We start from the raw sequence: 12,663 nt of genomic DNA, 5'->3' as shown, positions 1-12,663 counted from the left end.
GCTTGTGGTTGTGGTTGCCATATGGGGAAGGCAGCCTGGCTCCAGTTTCCATGAGATATTTGACTGGCTGCGCCCCATGGCTTGCAGCCCCTCTGGTTTTTTTGGAGGCCCAGCTCCCCACCCCATGTTTGTTAGAGGAGTGCCATTCTTTTTATATTTAGAATGACAATCTTGGGCTTTGTGACCAAGTCTGTGACAACGGTTACATTCTCCAGTGAACCTTTGAGTTCTGCTATATTTTGGTTGTGCTGGACTAGATTTTGTTGTTAAATTCCAGGGTCTTTTCCCCCTTTTTTGGGTGGATTGTTTGCTAAGAACTGTGGCTAGAGCAGAAGCATGTAGCTTTGCTTTTTCCTCCTCTTCTACCCAGGGCAATCTGGCACAGGCTTCAATTAACTGTACCAAAGTAGCTGTAGCTGGTAGAGAGGCTATGAGCTGTTTGCATTGAGGATTGGCATTATTAATTACCAGATCTTTCAATAATACTGGTTTAATGTCAGGGGTAATATTTGGAGCAGCATCCAAAGCTTCTGTTACTTTATCTACAAATTCCATGAATGTCTGTCCAGGTTTCTGCATTATTTGCATGTAGGGTAGAGAAGGTTTTCCCTTCTTAGGCAGATTAGAGAATGCGGTCAAAGCAGCATTCTTTGACTGTTGCAAAATATGAAAATGTAATGCAGCTTGTGTTTGTGGGTCTTCATAAGCTCCTGATCCCATTAGCTGGTCTAAAGATGCTAATCTTAAGGGATGTCTAGTTTCTAAGTGTATATTTTTTGCCTGTTCCTCCGTTAACTGCTCTTTCCATTTCTGTAGAAATATCATATAAGCAGTAGGAGGTAGAATAAACTCCATTAAAACTTTAGTGTCTGCTGGGATTAGGTTATTGTATTTTATGAAGGCTGTGATTTGGTTTTTTACCAAGGCATTGTCATAGCCGTATTGAAAGACTACACTGTGTATTTTTTGTGCAATTTTCCAATCAAGTGGCTCCCATTTTAAGCCTTGTGTAGTGTTAATCACAGGCACAGAAACCAGGGGTTGCAGGGAAGGTGAGGGTGTACCTACTTCTGCAGCTATGGATACTAACTCTTTGTACCTTTGCTGGGTATTAAATGTGAGGTCGCGAGGTGGCTTTGTGACTCCATCTGCAGAATCTGGTACCTGGGTATCAGAAAGCTTTGAAATTAAGTTAGCAGCATTGCAATTTCCATCTCCCCCCAGCATGTCCCAAACAGAGGCTTCTTTTTCTGTTGCTCTCCATTCTGGGATACAGCTGGTGGGTGTGGCTGTCGGTGATGGAGGCTGCATGTACCAGGTTGCCGGCGCAGGGGGTTCCAGTGCCGGTGCTGGCAGCTGCGGGCAGCGCACGGCTATCGGGGAGAGGGTCCCCGCTGGTGCTGCAGCGCTTGGGTCTTGCGCGACTGGCGCTGTGGGAACTCGCTCTCGGGACCCTTGCGCTATGGAGGGCGCACAGTGAAGGCAACGCCCAGGGGGAGCTCCGGTGGCTCCCCTCCACTGGGGAGGAGTCTCTCCCCTCTCCATGATGCGGTCGATCCACGCAGGAGGTGGTGGGGGTGGCGCGGGAACTGATCCGCCCCCGGAGCGGGCGAATTCGGAGCCGACCCCGGGCCCTGCAGGCTGCGGGGGACCCGCGCCTGGCGCATGCGCTGTGATTTGCATGCAGTAGGAAGGGAGGTTGGGCGGTCCTGGCGCCTCGTGGTCAGGGCGCACCGTTCCTTTGTTTGACTTCGCGGGCTTTGCCATCACGTGGTCTCTCTGTTTTCCTGGCCACGCGGTTATGCCGGGCGGCTGTAGCCCTGCTGGAATGTCTGCCGCGGCAGCCTCCTGCCGCAACGGAGCGACTCCGGCGTACCCGCAGGGCGGCCCCAGCCCCGAGGTACCCGCAGGGCACTGGCGGCGGCGGCGGCGGAGCCGGCGCCGAAGGTGGATGGACAGGGGGAGAGAAACTCCAAGGGGTTTGTCCCCCCCTCCACATGTCTCTCTCGGCTGAGGGCATTCCCCATCGCGCCTTCTCGGAGTTAGGATTTAAATAAAACTCACTCACGGTTTGGTTTTCTGCGGCGTGTCTCGTGGGGTTCCAAGGTTGCTGCTGAGGTCCGGCCGCTTCTACAGCGGCAGCCGGTGGTCTCATTCGCTGTGAGTTGTAAGGCGGTGCAAAGACGACTTCTTGGCTTTTTGCCATGACGAACGGCGTGGAAAAGCTTTGATTCCATGGTTCCTGTGATTCTGTCGGGTTTTCCGGAGCGGGAGCGAGCGGTGCCGCGTCTGGGTACCGCGGCAGCATTTCTGCGAGCGGCGGTGCCCACGGCGGTGCAGAAGGATGTTCAGGGGAAAAATCGCCTTGCAAAAGCTGACTGTTTTCCGTCCTCTCCGGTAGATCGAGGTTTTTACGGGCTCGTTCTACTGCTAACAGCATTTTCCTTACAGCTGCGTATGACGAAATGTGCGGCAGAAATTCTTCGGGTGCAGTTTGCACTAAATTCCACAAATCTGCCCCAATATTGTCCCATAATTCTATGGAAAGCATGGAATTGGCATCTGTTAGGTGCCCTCGACTGAAGCACCAATCCAAAAATTCCTGTAATGCTTGTCTTTCAATGTTTGTTTTTGTAACACAAGCTAGTTTCTCAAATTTATCAAGCAATAACTTCGTTTTAGTCGAGTTGGAATTTCCCATGTTTCTTTAACTCACCGGTTCGAAGGTCGTGGTTCCTTCAGTCCACGTTCTTCCAGCAGCTCTCAGGGCTACTACACAAAACTCCCAAGTTTACGGGAGACAGAAGCTCTTGGGGGCTTCTCCACAAAGCACCCAAAAAAACTGGGGCATAGCAGCTCTCAGGGGCCACTTCTTAAGGCTCTAGGCAGGTGTGCAGGTGGGTTTCATGTTCTGAGACATGTTGGGGTCCACCATTTGTTGCCGCCATGGCCTAGCGGAGACTGCACACACCAATGTGATGTAAAGCAAATCCCAAGTTTATTCAAAAACACAGGTTTATATGACCTCAAGTGACCCCGCCCCAGGTGCGGTGGTCTGACTCCAATTGGTTGAGGCTGGAAACATGTCCTTTTAAGGGGAAAACGAAACTTGTAAGGTGGTCACTCCAGACCCACCTGAATCGGGCTGCAACACCTTGGGCACAGCATTATCTGTGCCACCAAGGGCTGTGAGCAGACCTGTTGTGCTGAGGCTCTGGGGCCTTGTGGCCTTTTGGCACAGCCCCAGGAAGGCTGGGCACTGTCAGCCCCTGTCCTTCACTCAGCATCACCCCCCATGCCAGTGCCCCTGGAAGAGCCCTGAGCAAGGTGTAAGGGACAGGATCTGCCTTCCCCCGGCTGGGGTCAGGGCTGGGCCTTTCTGCTCTGTCCAGCCAAGCCAGGCTTTGCTCAGTACCTGAGCTGCTGCCCAGAGCCTTTGCCTCCCTGCACTTGTGGCCTCTAAGGAGCTCCTGGGACGAGTCCCTGGGGAGGCTTTTTCAGGAATGGCCCTTGGGGGGCTCCTTAAAGCATCAGGGGACTGTAGGTTTTTCAAGGTGCTTTGGGTTTTGGTTTTGACTTGGAATCTATGAGAGGTTTGTTCAATCATGGCCTCCAATGATCTCCTCAGGGTCACAGGACTGGGAGAGAGCAGGGCCAGGACAGCTGAGCCCAACTGGCCCAAGGGATGCTCCCTTTGATGAAGGGCCATGCTCAGGGTGTTAATGGGGGCAGCGGGGGGGTCAGGAAGGGCTGATCTGTGTATAGGGTGGGCTGGGCATTGGGCACTGAGTGGTGAGCAGCGGAGCAATGGTGTTGTGCACCATGTGTGCTTCTTGTGGGGTTTCTTTGTTATAGTTCCACCTTTTGTTACTGCTATTGTTGTCATGGTTAGCAGTAGTGTGTTCACTGAGGGTAACACAGAACACTCACCAGATCATTTTCCCTGTTTCCTGCTGTAGCCCCTGCAGTTACAGGGCTCTGTTTGCTGGTTCACACGGAGATTTAAAGCCCCTGGAGAACATACAAAAAAGGAGCCTCTATAGAGTCTAATTCTTGGCATGTTCTTGAGAGTGACTTTGCAAAAAGCCCTAAGACTGCATGTCTTGAGCTAAGGAGAACTCCTTTTCTGATGGAGCTGCTGTTGTGGAGCCCAGCTGTGTCCCAGCAGTGCCCATGGCCTGTCCCTGCCTGTGACCCCAGGATGAACATGCAGCAGGTCTGTGTCCCAGCTGGCAGAGGACCAAGGCCTTAGTCCAGCACAGGGGCTCTGCAGGAGAGTGTACAAGTGGAAAGAGAGCAGGTCAGCAAAGGCCCAGTGCTGGTGCTCCCTGGCAGTGCTGCTGTGCTGGGACTCCTTAGCCCTTCTCTGCATACATGAAACTGCCCAGTAGGTCCCTGAAAGTCTCAAAGGTAAAATCCAGTGATCTCCAATGATCTCCTCAGACACACAAGGCTACTGCAAGAGAGTTTATTTTGTTTAAATATAAAGATAGCACAATTACTCAATTAAAGATTGAAAGAGTTAAATTCATAAACGAGACAGTGATTTAGATGAGAAGATGAATAAAACAATTTCATTGAGCACAACATTCTGTCAGAAAGACCCCACTGACCACCAATAAAAAACTGGGAAAGCAAGCTGAGCCTGTCATGAGTTTTATTCTGAACACCGTACAGAGGAAAACTGGCAGGTTCTTGCTGCTGAAAAGCACCCAGTCGTCATTTTCCTCACAGCATCCTTGAGCTCCTGGTTCCTCAGGCTTTAGATGAGGGGGTTCACTGCTGGAGGCACCACTGAGTACAGAACTGACGGTGCCAGATCCAGGGATGGGGAAGAGATGGAGGGAGGTTTCAGGTAGGCAAACATGGCAGTGCTGACAAACAGGGAGACCACTGCCAGGTGAGGGAGGCACGTGGAAAAGGCTTTGTGCCGTCCCTGCTCAGAGGTGATCCTCAGCACAGCCCTGAAGATCTGCACATAGGAGAAAACTATGAAAACAAAACAAACAAATCCTAAACAGACAGTAACCACAATAAGCCCAAGTTCCCTGAGGTAGGAGTGTGAGCAGGAGAGCTTGAGGATCTGTGGGATTTCACAGAAGAACTGGCCCAGGGCATTGGCCTGGCACAGGGGCAGGGAAAATGTATTGACTGTGTGCAGCAGAGCATTGAGAAAGCCAGTGGCCCAGGCAGCTGCTGCCATGTGGGCACAAGCTCTGCTGCCCAGGAAGCTCCCGTAGTGCACGGGTTTGCAGATGGCAACGTAGTGGTCATAGCACATGATGGTGAGGAGATAAAACTCAGCTGTGAGGAAGGACAGTATCATTAAGACCTGTGCAACACATCCAGTGTAGGAGATGGTTCTGATGTCCCAGAGGGAGTTGTGCATGGCTTTGGGGACAGTGGTGCAGATGCAGCCCAGGTCTGTGAGGGACAGGTTGAGCAGGAAGAAGTGCATGGGGGTGTGCAGGTGGGGGTCGCAGGCTACGGTGCTGATGATGAGGCCATTGCCCAGGAGGGCAGCCAGGGAGATGCCCAGGAAGAGCCACAAGTGCAGGAGCTGCAGCTGCTGCGTGTCTGCCAATGCCAGGAGGAGGAAATGGGTGATCGAGCTGCTCTTGGACATTTGCTGTTTCTTAGCACAGGACTTGTTCAAACACAGGAAAGGACAGGGAAAAATTAAGACAGATTCCTCACAGCAATGCTAATCCATTTTTTCATAGTAATCTCCCACAACGGAATTTAATTTCCCTTCTTTGGTCTGTGCTGGCCGAGAGCGGTATGAGGAGCAGGAGCTCTCGCCATGTGCTGCCAAGGACTCAGTTTTTCTCTGCTGCTCTGGGGACATGAAGCTGGTTTGTGACACCTCTGACAACCATGAGACATATCAAAATTAATCCACCTTTTCTAAAATTCTCAGTCTCTGTCCTCCTGACTCTGCAGAATGAGAGGCTGAACATGTCCTTAGAATAATTTTGGCTGTGTTTTATTTTTGCAACATCATACTTGGGGAGTGTTCTTTTTAGCATTAAAGATTTTCATTCCTTTTACTGAAAATGTGAAAGGCCTTGAGAATAGAAATGAGGCAAAGGGGCTCAGTTCTCTGTGGCTTAGAGCAGAGCCAGGAGAGCTGCAGTGTTTATCACTCTGTTTCCCATCTGCTCTGAGCTTTCCCTTTTGCTGCATTCACATTGATTTCACACCAATAAATCTTAGAAAACATAAACCCATAAGTATTTGTGCTGTGCTGAGAGCAGGGCAGTGCTGCTTCCAAGGGCAGAGCTGGGGCATCTCCTCAGTCCCAGCGCAGAGGTGTAGGTGTGATTGGCCCTGCTGGAGAGAAGTACCTGGTTTATTGATGTGTTAGAGAACCAGATTTGGAGTTTCAGGGCCTCCACCTGAACTGTGATATTAATTTGTATGTGCCATTGGCCAGCCAGACATGTGAGGTCAGAAGACTGAAAGAACAGCATCCTTCCCTTTCACGTAGCCTTTGCTTTAATGTACACCTTGAAATGTGCCCTGGGAAATGCCCTGGGTTGATGTGGGTGCTGTGACAGTCCAGAGCCCTGCAGCAACCACTGAGCGAGAGAAGGAGCCCTCCCAGGGTCTGCTCCTTCCCCACAGCCCTTCCCTGCATCCCTGTGAGCAGGTCCCCAGGCCGGCTGAGAGCTGACCCTGGCAGGCAGCAGAGTCCCTGCCCCAGCACAGCGCCCTGGGCTGCAGGACCCTGCTCAGCACGACAGCCCTGGGCACCCCTGGCTGCACCCCCTGGCTCCACAGCTATTCCAAAGTGCCCCCAACAGCCCCCTCCTCACACATCCCATCAGCTGGGGCTGGGCCAGCTTTAGTAGATGCCTCCAGGAGCTGCCCCTGCATTGCCCTGCACCCACAGACTCACTGTGTCCAGCACTGCAAAGATTTCTCCTCCATGAGCTCTCAGTCATCCTCCCAGTCCTGAGCCCCTTTAAGCTCTGTCTGTGCCCTGCTCGTGTCCCTGAGCTGCCCTGGCAGTGCCCTGAGCCCTGCTGGGCTGTGCACAGGAGCTGCTCCTGGGCAGACCTGTCTCTTTGCGGTGCTGCCCGCTTGCTGGGAGCTCCCTGTGTGCCAGAAGCCTGGCCCAGCTCAGCAGCACAGCAACAGCCCAGGGCATTTAATGACCTTCTGGGGGGTTTGATGTTGTTTACATTAAACTCTGTCCATGAGAGTAAGTTCAAACAACTTCTACAGAAGTTAAAGTCAGATTAAAACACTAAAGTTTCTTGTAGTGCTAATGGGTCCTGCTGAAGGAAACAACTCAGAAAGTGTCCCCAGATTCCAGTTAGAGCAAAAAACTGCAGGCAGCGAAGAGAAATATGAACAAGCAAGGAAAAGATGGCTCTCACACTTAGTTAAAATGGCTGTGTTTGAGAACTCAAAGGTGTAAGTTGTGACCCCCAGCCCCTGGAAAGGGGGATCCTGTTCCTCCCTCATCCCTCACATCTCTTCCTGGGGCACCAGGGTGTGGGATGTGCAATGCCAAGGTCAGGATGATGGGGTGGCACCTCCCAGGCTGCTGAGCAGGGACAAGGAGGCAATGAAGCCCCAGGGCTGCAAGGGTCACTTGTCTCCTCATGCCATCAGGGGCACACACAGCAGCCATGGCCAAAGGCCTGCACAAGTTGACTCTGGCAGGGCCTTTCAGCTTCTGCACATCCCTGTCTCCAGCCCAGGCTGTCCTACGGTGTCCATGCCCTGCCTCTTTCCCTGCAGGCTGTCGTCATCCCCCAGCTGCCCCACATTGCTGGCCCCTTCCTGCGCTGACATCTCTCCCTCCTCCCTGGCTCTGCCTTGGCACACAAAGCCTTGGGTTGACCCAGACTCCTTCAGGGTGATGTGTTTCACCACAGCACTGCCCTTTGGAAGGAAATTCCTTTCTCCTTGTGTACAGTCTGGATCTCTCCAATTGCCCTTCCAGTCCTCTGAAGGTTCTCCTTTTCTTTCCTCAGTCTTCAAACCACTGGGTTCAGGGCTTGTGCTTGAGGCTGCCAAACCTCTTCATGGGATGTCTCTGGTCCCTCTCCAAGATGTTTAGCTATGAAAATGTAGTGCTCTTAGTGCAGGAGAGACACAGTGACACTTTTTGCCAAGGGTTGTATTGGTAGAATGAGGCACAGGAACTGGAACTGAATAAGGGGAGATTTACATTGGATGTAAGGAAGAAATATTTTGTGCTGAGGGTGGCAGGAACCTGGGCCAGATGTATCAGGAATTAAAATTGTTGAAATTTTTGGTCTGTGTTTTTTGCCATCTGCCACCTGTGAGGAAGATCTACCCTTTTCCTGCCTAGTTCTAAGGAGAAGGAGCTCATAAATTGAAAAATTCATCTTTGAAGAAAAACAGACTCTGCATAAACTACAGTTATTTTGAGTCTCTCCTATTGGTTACACTGCCTGGGGAGGAGTGAGCTGTTAGGGGAGGGAGCTTGGGGAGAGAGAAGAGAGAGAATTTGAAGCAAGAGAAGAAGGAGCAGCGAAGTTGGTAGCTTCTTCCCTGGGAGGGAAGGGGGGAAGGCTTCAGTGCCCCCCCTCCCCGCCCCCGGCAGACATCTCCAGGGGGCTGGTTTGCTACACGAACCTGTTACTGCAGTGAGTTGGCTAGTGGGTTGGTAAGACATTAGTGCCAGCTACTCCCTTGGTGAGTGGGGGGTCTTGGCACGCCTGGGTTTATTGGTTTTTGAAGTCTTTTTTTTCCTTCCTTTTGTTTCCCCCTCCTTTTCCACCATAAAACTCCTGTCATTTTAACAATCTCTGGTGAATAAAAAACCCCCTGTTTATTAATCTTTTCACAGCATGTCTGTCTCATATTCTGGCATCTTTTCAAACGCACCCTAAAACACCAGGTTACACAGTAAGTAGAAACCCCATCCCTGGAGCTGTCCAAGGTTGGGAATTTTGTATAGCCTGAACTTGCGGAAGGTGTCCGTGGCTAATGGAAAGAGCGTTGGACTAGTGGCTGTTTAAGCTCTCTTCCAACCCAAACAGTTTCATTATTCTTTTATTCTTATATCCCCAACTCCTTCTCCACAGGGCTGGAAATACCTACATGCACCATGTTGGCATTTTAATGTGACCTAACCCCAACACCTTATGAAAATGGAAAAATAGTCCTTTTAGGGACATGAATTTCCATGATTTTGGAGGAACCATTCAAAACTCAAAAGTTACAAAGGAACTTATGGAGATTTCCAACATCTCTGCATGAAAGGCTCCCCAAGTGATCAGTGTCAGAGCCTTCCAAGATGGCCTTGCAGCTGAGGGTGGCAGTTTCGGCCTCAGATACTGATACTCATGATGGGCAGACAGAAAGTGCATTTAGGGACTGTGCAAGACTTGCCATAGCATGCCTAGGAAATTACCAAAGTGATTTGTGGAGGAACAGGCAGGAGAAAACAGAGAGAAAAGGCAATGAAAGAGCTGATCATGCACAAACAGGTGACTGGTCAGTGCCTTTCCCTGGCCATGTCCTGCAACTGACTCCACTGGCTGTTCCATTTTCCTAATGCCTCCATTGCCAGGAACCTTCTGGGACAAGGGATCTCTGTGCTCTGGGTATGGAGGGACATCCAAGTGCCTGCCATTGGAGTGGGAGCCACAAATCATCAGGTCTTGTGTCATTTGGGGACCCAGACACTGGTGAGACTCGTGTGTATGCACATAACACTGGTGGGTGTGTGGGTGGGTGTAACCACCAGTGAACATCAAACTAGAGCAACCAGTGAGTAGCAGAGGCCTGGGAGCTGCTGTCTGAGATCATCTCCTGGAGGGATCCACATTGGGTGTCTCTGGAGCTCTACATCTTCTCCTGACATGGCAGAGCACACAAACAGCTCATCCCTGTGTCCCTTTCTCCACTGACTGGGCTTTGGTTTGGCCCAGAAACCTCCCGAGGTCCCTTCCAGGATGAGTCCCTGTGCATTTCCCTCCCCCATGGACCTGCCTTTCCTGATGCAGCATCTGTGGGGCAGCAGAGCTGGGTCAGTGCAGGGACAGGGCTGGCTCTGACAGGGGCAATGAAGCCACTGCCAGGAGGTGACAGCAAGGACAGTTTGCAAATAAATTGTTTTGGTTTAGCTTGGCAAAATGCCAACTGCCCAATACAGAGTCAATCTCTCTGCTGAGAAAAGGGAGGGTGAAAAAAAACAAAGGAAAAAACTCTCTAAGATTTAAACTTAAAATAGTAATATATATTTATACAGAAAAGAGAAAATTAGAATAAAACTTCAATATAACACACACACACAAGTTAAATACAAAAATAATCTACTTCTCACTGAAAACAGGTCTTATCACTCTAGATCTATAAAGCACTCCAAAACACACTTAGCAAGAAACAGAGAGAAATAACAGTAAAATGTTTACTTCTCTGAACTCAAACAAAATACGAACTAGCAGTTGGCAGCAGCCAAGGCCCACTTCAGGAAGACAGCAGCTGTGTATCTTGCTTCTATCTCGGCCATGATGGAACTGAGGGAACACTTCTTACTCTACTGTATTTATATCCTAGTTTGCATCACCTAATATGAAATATTTCTGTGGTTACTTAAGTCAGGTGACACCTGTCTCTCTTAATCTATGTAAGACTGTCTGCTAAACTGAGGCTTACTAAACTGAGGCCTACTAAAAGGTGTAACTAAAATTACTACACAAATGTAGATATGGGGACTTTGTTGTATTTATGAAGGGAAAGCTTGGCTTGAGCTGGCATGTGAAGAGGATGAAAGACAAGGGGTGTTGAGGGAAGCAGGGAATGTTCAGCCTGGAGAGGAGGAAAAGATTTTTCCCCAGTTGCAGGGCCAATGCAGAGCAGGATGGCCACAAGCCCAGGCTGCCTTCCTGCCTGCCAGGGTTAGTGGGGTTGTGTGACAGAGCTGCCCCCAGAATCAGAACCCGGGAGGCTCTCCCACCTGCCTCACTCCTTCACCTCCCCAAGGATGGAATTTCTGTTGTGTGGGTTCCCTGATGTGCTGGATGACCTCACAATGCTCCCTGGCCAGAATGTCTCCTGAGGGCCACCCAGGCTGCTGCAGTGGAAGTGACCTCACAACCATCGTGTGTGTCGTGTGTGGCTCAGCTTCACGAAGGAAGATTTGGGAAGGGCTGTCCCCACGTGGGTGTGCCCTTCCAGCCTGCGCAGTGGATTTTTTAGGTGAGGCACAGCGTGCGCAGAACTGGCCCCACCATTTAAGTCCTGAGGTTCATCTGCCACGGCCGAGCGAGCTTGGACGGTGACAGTGAAGTCCTCAGGACTAGAACCTACAGCACCCGGCATTTTCCAGGAGGTCTCCCATCCAAGTACTAATCCGGGGCTGACCCTGCTTAGCTTCCGAGATCTGACGGAATCGGATGTCAGGGAGGCATTTATCCCCCATGCCTGGCCTCCCCTTTCCTCTGCCCCTGTCTGGTCTCTGCTTAGATTGTAGGAAATTATATAACTTTTCTAATGTCATAATGGTTTTAATTAGCCTTTTAATGAACTGCTTGAATTAATGACAAGTTGTGTGTTGGGCCTTAAATTTCTTTCAGCCAGCAATCAACAGAATTTAACCTACCACTGTGAGAACACAGCTTGGGAAAAGTACTAATTTTCTAAGTTATGTTAAATGAACCTTGATATGGTTTAATAAACAAAGCCTGGGATAGAAAGATGTACTGTTGATGTTGGACATCTGGAATGCAGAATTTATGGTCCACAAGGATATTTTGCAGAAACCAGTAGATAAAGAAGATAAATAACAAAGACATAGTAGATGTGATGGAAAGTCCCAACCAGGAGAAAAAGACGAAAAATATGGACTAATTAGCATAGAAAGGGAGAAGTCCATAACCAATAGAAGATAAAAATTAATTCAATATTAATTCAAAATTAGTTCAATAAAATTATGTAATTTAGAAAAAATGAACATTGATTTCTTAGTTTGCTAAAAATTTATAAATAGGTGAAAAAGTGATGTACTGGTGTCTGTGTGAAAGGCAGGATTTCTGTTGGACACACACAGAGAGCACTGGGAATAAAGTGATGCCTTGCTTTCTAACACCAAACATGCAGTGTTAAGGGGTTTTTATTACCCCAAACATTTCCGAGGTGTTTGGCAACAGCATGAGCAGGTTTGATTAATATCTTGTCTCCAAGTTGCTGGGGCCAATTCCTTCCCCAATGAGGCTCCTATAGCAGAAGTGGCTTTGCAGAGCCCAGCAAGAAAGAACACCCTGAACCAGCATGTCTGCAGTGGTGGCCACCAGGCTGGCCTGACAAGGGAGGGCTCCTGGCCATGGATTGGCAGGACCTGCTGCTGCCAAGATGCATTTGGGGTTTCAGGCTCTCCCTGGCAGAGGTGCCACCAAGTCACTCTGCAGTTGTGCCTGTGGCCTTCAATGTGCAGGGGCTGGCCTGGGGCTTTTCCTCCAGTGGGATGTGCCCTGGTCATGGCACAGGAAAGGCAGTTCCTCCTCCAGCAATCTGCATCCTTCTGCATGTCAGGCCCCCACTCGCTGTCCCTCACTCTGCTCAGTGTTTGCCTTGGCTTGTGGGTGCATTGATTAGATCTGCTTGAGTGTTCTGAGGCACAAACCAACACTTACTGCTTTCTGCACCCACAGCATACCAAATATCATTTTCCCTTTC

At 50.1% G+C, this 12,663-nt stretch overlaps 1 protein-coding gene across 1 annotated transcript; it reads right to left on the bottom strand.

The window, feature by feature from the left end:
- Positions 1–4,762: 4,762 nt before the first annotated feature.
- Positions 4,763–5,626, bottom strand: LOC139683000 (olfactory receptor 14A16-like). Its single transcript, XM_071577699.1, has one exon. The coding sequence runs from the start codon at positions 5,624–5,626 to the stop codon at positions 4,763–4,765; it is 864 nt and encodes a 287-aa protein (XP_071433800.1).
- Positions 5,627–12,663: the final 7,037 nt, after the last annotated feature.

Source organism: Pithys albifrons, chromosome 26, assembly GCF_047495875.1.
Source record: "Pithys albifrons albifrons isolate INPA30051 chromosome 26, PitAlb_v1, whole genome shotgun sequence".
Classification (NCBI taxonomy): domain Eukaryota; kingdom Metazoa; phylum Chordata; class Aves; order Passeriformes; family Thamnophilidae; genus Pithys; species Pithys albifrons.
The sequence above is the reverse complement of the archived record's forward strand: the minus strand, read 5'-3'. Positions and strand labels throughout refer to the sequence as shown.

Coding starts and splice junctions, on each gene's coding strand:
- LOC139683000 (XM_071577699.1), bottom strand. CDS start 5,626: ATGTCCAAGAGCAGCTCGATCACCCATTTCCTCCTCCTGGCATTGGCA.